This window comes from Necator americanus, chromosome V (genome assembly GCF_031761385.1).
Source record: "Necator americanus strain Aroian chromosome V, whole genome shotgun sequence".
NCBI lineage: Eukaryota > Metazoa > Nematoda > Chromadorea > Rhabditida > Ancylostomatidae > Necator > Necator americanus.
The window spans coordinates 32,177,434-32,192,063 of NC_087375.1; the positions used below are offsets into that span (position 1 = coordinate 32,177,434).

Consider the following 14,630-nt stretch of genomic DNA (forward strand, 5'->3'; position numbering starts at 1 on the left):
CAGAGATAATAGATTATTGAAGAAGAATACATGCATCTTCTCCACATATGCACACGAGCGTAAAGTAAAGTGACTAGGTTTGAAAAATTAATGAAAAAGGGGGTTCCAGGATGTTCAGAAACTGTTCAGAAGTATTGTATATGTATTATTGGTATTACTATGTAGTATATTAGTATATTACATAGTATTATAGTGTTATGATGAATTATATATTATTAGTATTAGATATTATTGTTAGATACTATAATTATTTATTATATTATATTGGTTTTATTTATTTTATTTAGTACATAATAATAATAATAATAATAATAATAATAATAATAATAATAATAATAATAATAATAATAATAATAATAATAATAAATATAATAATAATAATAATAATATAATAATAATAATAATAATAATATATATATAAGTAATAATATATATATATATATTAATATAATATAATAATAATAAAGTAATACATAATAATAATATTATAATAATAATAATTATAATATTAATTCTGCATAGTATAACAGTAATAATAAATATTATAATAAAATCAATAATCATATAATCTTAATAATAATAATAATAATAATAATAATAATAATAATAATAATAATAATAATAATAATAATAATAATAATAATAATAATAATAATAATAATAATAATAATAATAATAATAATAATAATAATAATAATAATAATAATAGTAATAATTTTATAATAATTAACATTAATACTTAATAATAATTTCCTGTTCGATCGGGGATTTTTTTTTCAAAATTTTCCAACATCTCTGAGAATTTTTTTTTGAAACAAAAAAATTCTTCTCTAAAAGATTTTCTGAACACTTTTCAACAAAGTAATACATTACAATGTATGCATTACATACCTAAGCACTTGAACGATATCTTGTGCTTGTTCCGGACCTTTCGATAGCATTTCTAGAATCCCCGTTAAAAATCGTTGAAATTTTCCCACATGAGTCCGAAAACGTTGATCCTTTCGAAGACTGTCTTCTTCGAGATTATCAAGGCCAAAATGTACGGACAGTTCAATCTCTTCCTCCTGAATGAAGCAGCTACTGATTATTTTAAAGGACAAAAAAAGGGAAAAAAGTAAAAGAGGAAAGGAGAAGAAAGAAAAGAAGGAAAACGGAGGAAATAAGGCTGTTGCTCACTAGAAAAAGTTGAATGAACATTCGTTCGAATAGTCCGTATTTGTCCTCGACTTTATTGTATTCTTCACATATCCGATTCACCTCCTCCTGCTCGGCTACGAATATTCGACCCGAATATCTAAAAGAAAAAATTAATTCTGTTCCTCTGAACCATGTAAAAGAGTGTGCACCGCTTGATAAGCCGTGTGTTTCGTTTTTTAGTGTCCTATGGGAGTTGACTGGAAAAATAGCAAACACTAAAATTTTGAAAAATGCTGTCCATTCCCGCAATCCGCGCTTCAAATCCATTCCTGTAGTTCCCTTTTCATGGAATGCTAGCGCGTTACATCATTTTTGACAAAAATTCGACCCTTCACAAATGAGAAAAAGTCGAAATTCAATTTTAGAACGAATGGATAGCTAGTTTAACCGAGAGGATAAAGTACAGTGTTGAAAAACTTCCCCCATAGTGCGAAGAGGTGCAAGACGTCCATCTGGAACCTATTGAATTTGTATGAAAAGCGATGGACGCGTTGCAGCATTAGAGTGAATGTGCAGCGGTTATGGATATTGGGAGAAAAATCCAGCATAACTCAACTTCATTGTGATATATCATCCTTCTAACAGCGTTCGAACACTTCTCGAAATTATATTGCACAAATATTTTCAAAAGATACAAGATATAAAATGTACTAAGAAAATATGATGTAGAAATTCAGGAATACGTGAGATCAGTCATTGTTGAACACTTTTGTTTACTCTGATGACCGCGACGCTTCCAAAGTAACACACGCAATTTCTCAGCCTAACACAGGTGCCCCCGGGACTCTGTCCTGCTCAAATCGAGTGTGCAGCGCGGTCACCCGACTAAACATAAGTACTGGCGGGTGTGCATGGTGGGAGAGTAGAGTGTACATATACTCAATGAATGTATATTTTACAAACAAAAAATTATTGAAAAAATTGACTACATTTTGGTTTCAGGACAAATAATTATAATTACTACAATAATACATAATAATATACATAATATAACAATTATCCATAACATAACTTAATTATTTAGTCATAATTAAAATCCTCAATAGTAGATTTCTCAGAATTTAGGATAGTGAGAATCAAGAAGCTATAGCTTATCAATAAATTAGTAAATTTTTACTACTACCCTATTATTACTTACTATTATTTCTTATATTTCAATAATGGGCCACAAATTTGGAAACTTACCTACCAAGATTTCTGGAAGGGGTTTTTTGTGAAAAAGATGTCACGAACCTGCTGTTAATATAGACATTTTCGGTGCTTGTTCCACGTTGTAATTTCTTTACTAAATTCTGGATTCTTGCAGTGTGCATTGCGATTCCTGAAATAAACATATGATATTCGGATGTTATGAGCGAATTGGTTTCTCAATCCAAAAGGAATCCAAAAAAAAATCGAAAGGATGGCCGAAATTATCCAGGAAGAAAGATTCAGTGCGATTCTGAACTCTCTAGTAAGGAAGTTCCGAAGTAACCAAAGTGACATCAGTCTACTAATTAATTTCCCTCCCTTAACGATGGTAGTAGGATAATTCCACGCGAATAACTGCAGCTTTCCTATGGAGTCGGAAAATTTGTGAATTTGCGCTCAGAAACCAACCGGAAAGAAGGAGCCGGATGTAGAACTGAAGGAGGAGCCGGAGGAAGAAGAGGAGGAGCAAGAATCAGACCATATTCAAGCTGCAAGCTAGCTTAACTTGCTATGAATAGAACAAAACTCGAGATGAACGATCGATAAGGGCCGTAGGCGTGGCTAAGCACTTAGTCACTGGTGAAAAGGGTTGCTACTTTGATCTGATCCACCGATCTGTCTTTATAGAATGAGAGACGACTCAAGACACCTCGTCCACAAATCGAATACCGCTGATCTTCAATGATGTTGGGGGTTTTGGAGCGAAATTTTGAAGCGAAGCATTTTTCTTCTTGAAATATATGTTTTCTCACCTGAAGTTCCCCATATACAAATCTCAGAACGGGATACGGTAGCACTGAAAGAACAGGACACACGCCCGGTTGTTTTGTTGCAGTTTCACTCTCCAGCATATATGTGCAGCCTTTTCGACACAACGTCATCAATCCCTTCGGGACCGTTAGAGGACTTTTCCGAGTTCTCGTTTGATAAGTGGCAGCGTTCAGGCGCCGCAAATATTTTCTTCCGCTAATGAAGAAGCAGAACTTAGCAATGCATAAGCAAATATTTCAGCACAACAAGAATAGAGTCGACGTTCAGTTGCATGATTTAATTGGATGCAGTTTTCAAATTCATTTAAAATAGTAGAGACGTTGATAAGTAACCGACATGCTAGTCGAATCCGTTCTCATATGTGCAACATTCTATCTCATGCTATATAATAAAGGGCTTAGTCCATGCGTGTGTGTGTGTTTGTCTGTTTGTCGTTAAAATACTCCACAAACGTGAAAAATGCTCCATCAGCGAAACCGAACTGGCACTGAACCAACGTCACCCGCCTGGCAGGCCAGCCTTCTACCGCTGAACCACTGTTGAGAACTGACTTGTGACTGTTGAAACAGCTGATAGGACAGTTATCTCAGGGAGAGCTATATGAGCATGCTAACTTTCAACTAAAAAAATCAGTAAAAGTGATTTGTCCTTTGGCTATACACTTGGGTTTCAACTGATGGTCCGCTAACATCACGGCTTAACGACTATCAAGGTTAGCGCTATTGTGGTCTGCTTCTCTGACATTGTCTTTGAGCAACTTCCTTGTTAAGTCATATCCTGTGGTGTGAAGAGGCGTTTGAGGGGACAGATTACATGTGTCCTTGATTTTCCAGACTCTGAAGAAGACGATGACGCCGAAACGTTAGCCAGAATAAAAATGAATAACAATTTAGGTTCTGCCCAAACAAAGTAGTGCATGATGGATTTCAGTTTATGTTTTCGTTCAGTACAAGAATAAATCACGAACTCATCGCATTCTCTTTTGAAGCATTAATTCTGAAGTATTTCGAAGGTGGAGTATCTTCTTCTTGCAGAATCCGAGAAGGAAACTACTAAGGATTTGTGATTTATGATTCTTCTTTAATCAATATCTTTTATGACGACTTTCTCCCATTGTTTTACTGGTGTAACATTTTAGAATAACAATTACGTCCCTAAATTTGCAGAGGAGACATGCTATGATGTTTAAGAGCTTAACTTGGACAAAACAAGAAAAATTGACTATGAAAGTTTGTTATGGTTTAATACTCGCATTAGATCAAATCTTAGCTTTCTTTCCTTTTTGAATGTTTTCGTCTCTTTCAGCATTTGCACAAAGAGTTCTTTTCTTTCTTTGGTAACTTCTTCTATGTAGATTATGTTGGCACGATTATGTTTGCTACTTCGTTCCGCGTTTCTGTTCCGTTGTTGCTGTTTCTCTGCTAGAAATTGCAAAGTTCCCATTGTTTCAGTTTTTCATATTGTTATGAAAAGACTGAATGAAAGAATGAAAACTTCGTAGTTTGAAGCTACAAAAAATCTCGTTTTTATTTTTTTTTGTGGTATTTAAGGTAAGGTCCTGAACATGTTTGTGCCTCGAAAAAGTGAGGTCGAGGTAAGACGGGTCCCACGACGTCGAATGAGCGAGTGACGATGCTGAGGTGGAGTGCCGCAAGGCAGAAGGGACGGATAGATGCACCTGTGCTGGAAGGCGAAAGGATGTGGTGAAAATCCCACTCTATCTTTCTGCTTTCTGGGTCTCAGCCGGGTGCGCGTGCTCCAGAAAACAGTTGGATTGGGTGACATGTCTCCAACGACGCGAGTCAGGCGGTGGAACGTATCAGAAGCTAGTGTAACGTATCCCGTTATGTAGTTGCCACAACGAGAAAGTAGAGAGGAGGCGAAGGTTAGACGGGTCTCGCAACGATATACACGCATGCAGATGTCCGCATTAGTAGGAACTATCTGCTTACGTTACGTGACGTAGTCTCCTTATTTTATTAGTATGATCATGACTTCCACGTTTTTTAAAGCGTTATCTAGTTGCTCATACCAATCTGTGTTAAGTTCAGAAGAAGACGAGAAAAGCTCAGATGTTATAGCGGAATAGAAGGAAGGAATATCATGCTATAGAATAACGGACTTAGTCTGTTGCATGTATATGTGTATGTAAGTGAAGCGAAATATCAGAGAGCAAAAAGACGGATTCCATGACATTGAATTTGTATGTCATCGCCAGAAAGAAATAAAATGGTGTGAGATGTGTCCGACATCGTAGGAACGCCAGAAAGCACTGGATACCCCGCAGTGGTGCAACGGCACAAAAATTGGTATCAGTGCAAATATTGGTACAGCAGGATCGAACAATAATTCCAAGTGGTTTCGTCAGAAAGTGAATGAGACTTCGTGAGTTGTTTCATAGCTGTGATTACGGCATGTGTTGCGTTTCATCCTTATGCATTCTTCTGCTTGTTACATCCCTCTATGTTTCTGTCGAGCTGGTAACATCCTTTCTTCATAAATTGGAAGTAGGGATGCAAATAGCTGTTTGAATAGTAACTAACACTTTACTTGATCTTGAAAAGTGTTAACTACTACTGTTACTGTTAGCTAGATCAAGATAGCGTTAGCCGGACGTTCAGACTGGTAGTATCATAACTTTGAAAAAGTGATGTTTTTTTATCAAGCTCGTTAGCATTTCTAATTTTCAAGGATTTGGTTCAGAAAAATATGGTTTAGAGGCAGCGTATCACGAATCTGACAATGTTGCGGTCTCCGTGGGAAAATATGGAGTTCGAGGTGTCAATTACGAATACGTAGCACAGCCCCACTCAATTCCTTCTGATCATCCTGAATAAACAGCGTGAAAACGACGTTTATTCTTACGAAGCACCTTAGAGCGCGCCATCGTTACACACGCTCCTGTTATCTAAACCGCCTATTCATTGGTTTTACTTGGACAAACCAGTGAGACAATCCTATCGATTTCCAAACGCTCGCTCATGAACGCGGCGCGTGCAAAGAGGTGGCGCGTTTTTACGTATATCGTAGGAAAAATACTGTTTCTTACGCTGTTTTCAGAACGGCTAAGGGGAATTGAGCGTGGCTACGTTCATATTTCTTATCTACATCCCGAACTCTATATTTGCGCACGGGTCTACAAACTACGTTAGTTTCGTGATCGGCTTTAAAGCTACAGTGTCGTCGAGGTGAAAATATTGAATTCTGCTTTCAAAAAAAAAAAAAACGCTGAAAAGATCGGCTAAGGGTAAGACGAACTATAAGAAAAGAAAGAAAGACAAGAATTTTTTTCCCCAAGGAAAAAAGAACTTTTAGCTGCAAAAGGCAAGTCTTGGTGAACTTTTTTTTTGGCTGCAGCTAACGGCGCTCAGTTATCTGATTAGTAGAAATTCATTAATCTGACACTAGCTAGAAATCATTTGAAATGCGCACTAATGCGAGACTTTCATGCCTTCGTGTTTCCTCTCAAGTTCCTATGAAGTGCAGACAATCAGCATATTCTCCAACAATTTTAGTATAGCCAAAAACTTCTCAGTAATTTATCCCAGCCGTAGAATAAAAACTCACAAATCACAGAAAAAAAGAGAATTGAAAAACGAATAATATCTTCTGACATTTTTCAACTATCGCCTTAGATCTTGGTTCCGCTCAAACTAAGTAGTGCACGATTTCTCTCCTTAGAGTCCATAGCGATTAAAATTTTGTGGATCGTTAGATTGCCGAAAATCCTCGAAAACTCGGAGAAAAATCCCTTTGGAACAACAGGTCGTTAACAGAAATTTTACGCTATTTTTGTTCCAACAAAAAGACTCAGTGCACCGAGATAAAACGTAATTTTGCAAACTAAGCGAATTATTTTAGTTAATAGAAACAAGGTTCTCAAATCGTAATGGAATAAGTAAAATTTCGTCAAGTCTAGTTAGGAGCACAAGAAAACATAAATTTAGCAAACTTTTGCACACAGTTTTCTTCATGAATAGAATTGCTCAGAACTACGGACTAATTTTTGTGGATGGTGACTTTTATTTGAGGAAAATGGGGAAGAGTCAACAAAAACTGTGCAGATCGAGATCTTCTGAGGTGGATCTTGACTTTTTTCGGAAATAAATTAAGGAGAGAATAGAAGAAAATGTCAAAATGAGTGAAAGGCCAACGATGAGAAATAATGACTGGAAAAATCTTGTCGAAAATGTTGTGAAAAGTCTGCGTGGATTCGTTTGCAATCGTGCTTCCGTCCTTGCTTGGACCACAGCGAGGGATGAGATTAGGTTTTACGACGACACGTCCGTCATCATCGCCTCTTAAGACGTTAAAGAGTGTCATATGAATCGAGAGTATGAATCGAGAGAGAGGGGAGAGAGAGAGAGGAAGAGAGTGGGGGAGAGAGATAGAGAGTTCATGCAAAACGATTCCACACGATTACCACCTAGTGAACTCTCCACCAAATCACAGAGACATCGTCCGAAGCAACTATTAGGGGAATCATTCAAGAAAAAAGAACCTCTTAAGGATACAAAAATGTATGGAAAAGGGAAAAAGTTTGACTGGTTATAAAATGATTTACATGATGATTACACTGTAATTTACAGTAGAGTACGTGTCCCACGACCGTCCCATTATGACAGCTTCGAGGATTTCTTCCAGTTCGGAAAGCACTAAGCGAGCAATGACATTGCTGGCTGCGCTTCACATTCATGCTAACGAGACATGACAGCGCTAGCTTGAGGCGATTGAAAGCAATGGTGATGTCAACAAAGACGATGCGAGGAGTCACGAACGAACGAGGTACTAATACTATGGAGAGCGTGGTAAGATGCGTTTATCTCCTACTACTATTACTACTGCACCTTCTAGAAGGTCTTAAGGTTACTGTGAGGAGAGTGGAGGACTGTCAGACAAGAAAAAAGAAAAAAGAAAAGAAAAGAAGGCTGCGCAAAGAAGAAAGCTTGGAAAAAGCTGGATTATTCGAGAATATCTCTATTTTTTAGTTTAATGAAATTTGTTTTTGTTTCCTCGTTCATCTTCGTCGAGGTAAATCCTAGTTTTTCAATTCTTTTTTTTTTAGTTTTTCAATTTTTTTTTGAAGATTTTTCTCGTGTTTTTTTGAAGATTCGTTAAGGCGCTAAAATAAAATAGAAATTAAACTACTATACCATGCTGTATATACTTACCATATGTTGATTATTAACTCGAAATAATAAAGCTTACAAAGTGTTTCCATATTTTCAACATGTTCTTTTATCGATTTTTCAGCAACAATTCTTCGCAAGACCATCTATAAGTTCTGGACCAACTGAAGCCCATTGTTAAACCTATTACTAGATCGAACACGGAGAAAAAACAACGCTTTGATTTGATTCGAATTCAGGGAAACTTCGAAAATTCATTTAAGAGGGGTATTTAGTTTTTTCTGGTTTTTTTTTCTGTTGGAACATCACAGTTCACATCTGGATAGCTTACTTATATTCCAGTAATAACTGTAAGAGCGGAAGAATTTTAAATATAATTGGTTTTAAAACATAATTATAAGGTATATTTTGTGGTCACTCGAAATCATGGGAAATATCCTGGTTCTAAAAACTTTTATTTGGGAAATTAACGGAAAGCTAAAGGAAATTCTATGACGTCATCATGAAAATGAAAATGAAGGACTCATAAAATTTGTGATTTTTTGTGGTTTTATTCGAGAGCATTTTAAAGCATACCACAAATCTGAGGTGGTACGGATTTCCGGTGGAGTATTCGTATACGGGATCGTAGATTATTGAGGGGAGGACGTAGAAAACGGCAATTAGGAAGAAATGAACGGAACCATCCACGCTTCGAACGTTCCGGCGCAGTATTTTCTACAAGGAGTTTGACTGAAGCGCCCAGCCTTCTGCACGCGCCGCATCTTCCGGGCCGTTTTTAAGGCAATTAGGAAGAAATGGACGGAATCACCCTCCTCTCCATAATCTACCATACCGTATACGAATACTCCACCTGAAATCCGTACCATCCCAGATTGGTGGGGTGATGTCTTTAAATGTAAATATAAGTAAACTTCCATATTAGTTCTCTAAGAATTTTCAGGTAAAATTTTAAAACTCTCAAAAATAGATATACAATATCAAGCCTCATACATGTGGTTGAACTAATCTCCAATCTCCGAAACTGTACATATTTCGGAAATTTCGGAATTCTCTCAATAATACATGTGTGGTTTCATTGACATATAGCTAAAGGGACAAGAGAGCAAAAATTGACAAATCTGACATTTTTCTTTAGCGGAACTCATTTCTCAAGTTTCTGGTTGAGGGATGAGTCGTGAGCGGTTTTTCAAGTGAGAAATATATCCCAAAATCCTCTATGTGATTCAAAAGAGAAGGAAGGGATTAGAAGAATTCTGGATTTCCATCAGGAATTCATCCATAAATATCACAAACGGTCATCTATTACAAAAGACTTCATGCAGTTCATAACACTCTGTGAGCTATAAAATTGTCTCACATGCAGATCACAGCTCTATCCAGACATTAGTATCTATAGATAGCGTATCCCGAAATTGACGTAGTGCGGAAATCCCAGGAAACTCGTAGAGTTCGGATTGTAAACCAAGCGTGGCTAGGCTCAGCTTTCCCTAATTGTCGCGAATACGAGTGTGGAAGACGGGGTTCTTTCCTACGAGGCAAGTTTGAACGCACCATCCTTATGCACGAGCCGCGTCCACGAGCGAGCGGTCCAAGAATAATGAGGTTTCAAAACAAAAAACAAAATTTCAAAACACCACAATTTTTTAACAACACTTTATTATCGGCGAAATAATCTCCATCAACATCGACAACCTTCTGCCAACGTCTCACAAGATCACGGATTCTTTGGCGTAGAACTCCGGTGACTTGGAGGCGAAGAAAGCCCGAAGGTCATTTTTGAGGTGGTCACGACCATCGTAGCGCTTCTCTTCCAGGTGAAGCTGAAGCGATAGGAAGAGGTGGTGGTCGCACGGGGCCAGGTCCGTGCTGTACGGTGGGTACGGTAGAACTTTCCATCCAAGCCCCAGAATTTTCTCGGAAGTCTTCTTTGCGATGTGAGGGCGCGCGTTATCGTGCAGCAGGCGAACGTTGTCGAGCTTCGGGTGCTTCTTGCTAATCTTAACGGCCAGTCTTTACGGCTGAGTAGACCTCGGCAGTAACTGTCGTGTTGTCCGACAACAGTTCAAAACGGTAGATTTCATGAACTCCCTACCTGACGCTCAGCATAACTTTCTTCTCATGGATTTCACCTTTCACGAAAGGATCCGTATTCACCGCCAGCGCACCACGCACGTTTGTGGGTGTGGTTGACGTAGAGGACTCATTTTTCATCTCCAGTGACAATGGTGTCAACCAGTCGAACCTGCGGCTTCTGGAGAGCAGCTTAGTGCAAATGTCCAGGCGTCTTTCGCGGTTGCCGTCGCTCAGTGCATGTGGGAGCCACTGACCGAGCTTTTTCACCATACCGAGAGATCGCGGTCCATTGCTCACGGTGGACAGCGAACAGCCACGACTGGCAGCAAAATACCGCACACCTTCATATAGATGCTGCTCCGCCAGATTCTTCAGTTCGTCGAACGATATTGCAGTCGGTCGACCAGGGCGAGGCTCATCTTCGAGTCTCTTGTTTCCGCATTTGAAGGGCTGGAACCAGGCGCGCACAGAAGGGGCTTCAATGCCGAACAATTGACTTAAGTTTCGATGGGCTTCAGCAGCGGGTAAAAGAGTACGTGTCGAATATGGATGGAATGTTCGGCCATTACAGGATGAAATAGGCAAAGAAGAGGGAGCCAGATATGTTATGTGTATACGAGCGGTAGTGTCCTTATATAATGTATTTAAAACGGGATTTTCCAGAAAATCTCAAAAGATCTGCGCTACTGCGAAATTTTCGGCAGATACTTTCCGAACACCCTAATAGGTTCTCTATCGTTAGCTACGACTTCTCTCCATTTTTCAGGCCGCACAAGCATTCCGCGTTGACAATATTCCTTGTTTTTTGAGGCGATTCAAGAATTGACCCCATTTTTGGCTTCTTCGTAAGAAGTGAAGTGTAGCTTAGCCAGGCTATTGGTTATCGGCCGGAACAAGTGGTAGTCGGAAGGAACAATGTCTGGTGAATGCAGTGGGTGGAGTAGAACATTCAAGTTGAAGTGCCTCCGAGAATTCAAATAGATAGGGTCCAATGAATAAGCTGACGAGGAGACCGAAGTGTGTAAAAGGGTGGCGCGTTCTAAGGTACCTCGTTGGGACAAACCCAGTTTTCTACGATGATTAGGTGAGCTTGAGTGACGCTACACTCGTTTCCGTAATCTACAATTGGGATCCTAGCGCTTTCATAGAGGTTTCCGCACTACGTCAATTTCAGGATACGCTGCCTTTAAGGACACTGCACACTGCTAATCTCATTCGCCTTTGGTGACAATCCATAAGAACGTGGTGGTTCATCAGCACCGCCAGTAAGACTCATCAGGTTGTTTTCCTGTTTGGAGTTCTTCCGTGGTGTACCTGGAACGGTATCGAAGTTTAGCAATGAGAGAGGAGTTCAGTGAGATGTTCAAAGCATGAAAGACTGCAGACCATTTTCAGACCTTTCTTAAAAACGAAGTTGTCGAAACGTCAGGCCAATAACAAAGTTTCACCAAAACCTCGGAAGCATAATAAGAAAACAAAAGAATGTCATTATAGCCTCCTACGTGAACTAGCACCGTCCCTCTGGCAAATTCTTCAAATTAAATATTTGAACAAATAATCTTAACATTGCATTCGTCCGAAGAACCACGTTCATTTCAAACAACATTTGTTTCAAAGATTTATTATTTTGATCCATACGAACTATACTGTCCTTGATTCGGCGTAGAAAGGCGGCAACGGATAAGAAAATTACCCCACTGCAACGATTGCAGCGAGGAGGATTAGCGGAGCAGAGAATGTTCATTGCGAAACACTTCAAACGTTCTGGAAGTGTACCTTCATTTGAGGAGAAGAAAGAATGCTAAGAAATTATGCGGAAATGGGCAGTTATAGCAGTGATTGCGATAGGAAGCGTTTATAATTTGAGTCAGTGAAGCGCCGTAACGATGTCTCCAAAATAAGGGGATTTTGAAAGATTTTTCGGAATGAAATGACGTAGACACGCCAGAGTTCCTTTTATGTACTCTTTTTAAAATCGCTCATAATGCTCCTTTGCTTTAGATGTTGACGCTGGAGTGGATCCTAAGAGAACGATGAACGCCCTGGAAGGGGACCGCGATCGTAGATTTCAAATTCAGAAACGTGGCTTTCAGTGCTAGCAATAATATATGCATTGTTGAGCATTTCCAGAAGCATGGAAATGATAAATGTAAATTCTGTGAAACTGTATAACGACGTATTTGGTCTGTCTGCACAAGGGGGCTTGAGCATAAATTATCTTTGACAGCATAAATTATCTTTGACACTAAAACCAGTGCTTCGATATTAAATCCAGAATTCAAAATCCAAAATTTTATGTACTATTCGGTGTGTGGGGCGGATGTGGCGCAGTCGGTTAGAGGTCCGTTGTAGCCACACGGTCGAGGGTTCGAAACCGCCCTAGTGCAAACCAAGCCTTTCATCCTTCAGGGATCGATAAATTGGTCCCAGACTTGTCTGGGAGGACAAAAACACTGACTTGATCATCGGCTGGCCCCCGCGGGTCATTGTATATGCCAACACGCGTTCCAAAACCTCAACGATTACGAATTCCAGTAAAACGCATTGGCGCATCCCAAATGGATTGATACGTCAATGACTTTTATCTTTTTATTCGGTGTGTCCCATTTCTTGAAGATATCGATTAAAGGCGTATTCTTCGTCAGCATCTGCAACATTATGAACGATTTTAAAACGAGTGTATAAAAAGGAACTCCGGCGACTCCACATCATTCCATTCCCAGTTTACATCTCTAATGATCAGCCTAAAAATTTCTCAAAATTCTCTTATTTTGAAGACAGCGTTTCGGATCTTTACAGACTCAAATCAAAAACACCCCTCTATAGAAGTTACTGATATAACTACTTATTTCTCCACAATTTCTTAGCATTCTTTTTCTCCTCATTTGAAAGCACTATTCCAGAACGCTTAAAAAGTTCCAGAACGAAGTTCTATGATTTACTAATCCTCTTCCCAGCACCTGCTGCAATGAGTTACAAATTCAAGGATCGCTCAGGGTTGTGAACTATACTGAATGTAGATCATCACCTTGATCACCTTGACTCCCGTTGATCTTAGAACTGGTCGAGCGGACGCCAGTAATTCTTCCATTTGTCCGATCGCGTACCAGAGTAGCCCAGTGGTTCTTCCTTTCGCGTGGGACACGAAGAGCATCATAATTTTCTTTGAAGGACTTCGGGAAGTAATCTGGCTATCGAGTCGGCGATCTTCCTGTAGTGCGCTTAATATCGCGGGGAACCCAGTCGCTCACGGCTTTCGTCCAACGGTCGTCATTAAAGCGCTTCACGTGTCCGGCCGACCTTATTTTCCTTTCCTTGGCAAACGCGGCGGCGTCTCTAATCTTCGATCACTGATGTGGGAGAGAACTTCGAATCCCGTCCCTCACTTTCGTGAAATGGGATACTCCTAGCATCAATCTCTCAATTGCGCGTTCAATGACGCTCACCGCATTTTCTTCCTGCTTGCGAAATGCCCAGGTTTCCGAAGCATAGGTCAAAGCAGGAAGTACGGTGGTGTTGAAGAGGTGAGAATGGAGCCGGATGTTCCTGGTCTTCTTCACTACATCCTCGATGCTCTTATACGCTCCCCGAACCGGTCGTCTCCTTCTGCCCAGCTCGGGAGTCAGGTCGTTCATCATTTTCAATTCCCGACCCAGACAAACGTAGCTGGTGCATTCGGACATGTTCGTTCCGTTGAGCCTGAATGGGGCATCCGAGACCCATCCGTTGCCCATCCGTTGCCTCCAATGTCCAGTGAACATCGTCTTTTGGAGGTTCAGCTGAAGACCGATGCATGCACATGTTTCGTCGAATTCGGTCAGCATTCGTTCCGCTTGGCTGATGTTAGGTGTTATCAGTACGATGTCATCAGCAAAACGCAGATGGTGTAGCTGCCGACCATCAACCTTCACTCCCATGTCGTCCCATTCTAACTTTCGCATTGCGTTAGATAATTTTTCGAATATAGATCATACGGATCAAAATATCAATTGTAACTCATCCGGATTCCTCTCGTTCTATTGCCCGTAATATGTTGTATCGTCGGGGAGGCGGGGTCACATAAGGCTATTTCATAATACTTTTACGTGAATTACTAGAAGGAATAGAGCGTAATCACGCCAAAAGCTGTGATCTACACTCAGTACCCTCTCTATTCGTGGAGGAATATCCTAAGTTTCACATCCATTTCTCGAAACGTCACCTTTAAAGGCATCACCCCACGAATCTGAGGTGGTGCAGATTTCAGGTGGAGTATTTGTATAC

At 39.6% G+C, this 14,630-nt stretch overlaps 1 protein-coding gene across 4 annotated transcripts in view; it reads right to left on the reverse strand.

The window, feature by feature from the left end:
* Positions 1–14,308, reverse strand: part of RB195_015868 (uncharacterized protein) — a gene marked incomplete at both ends in the record, with an annotated part of 20,792 nt that extends 6,484 nt beyond the window's left edge. Inside the window, 4 exons of one of the 4 annotated variants that reach the window (XM_064206782.1) lie at positions 892–1,067; positions 1,180–1,297; positions 10,387–10,997; positions 13,814–14,308. In XM_064206782.1, coding sequence (XP_064062663.1) covers positions 892–1,067; positions 1,180–1,297; positions 10,387–10,997; positions 13,814–14,308 — 1,400 coding nt within the window. Of the gene's footprint in view, positions 1–553; positions 739–891; positions 1,068–1,179; positions 1,298–2,433; positions 2,514–10,000; positions 10,305–10,386; positions 10,998–13,404; positions 13,579–13,714 lie in introns of those variants that run through there. The other 3 variants (XM_064206783.1, XM_064206784.1, XM_064206785.1) reach the window with 3 other exon arrangements.
* Positions 14,309–14,630: the final 322 nt, after the last annotated feature.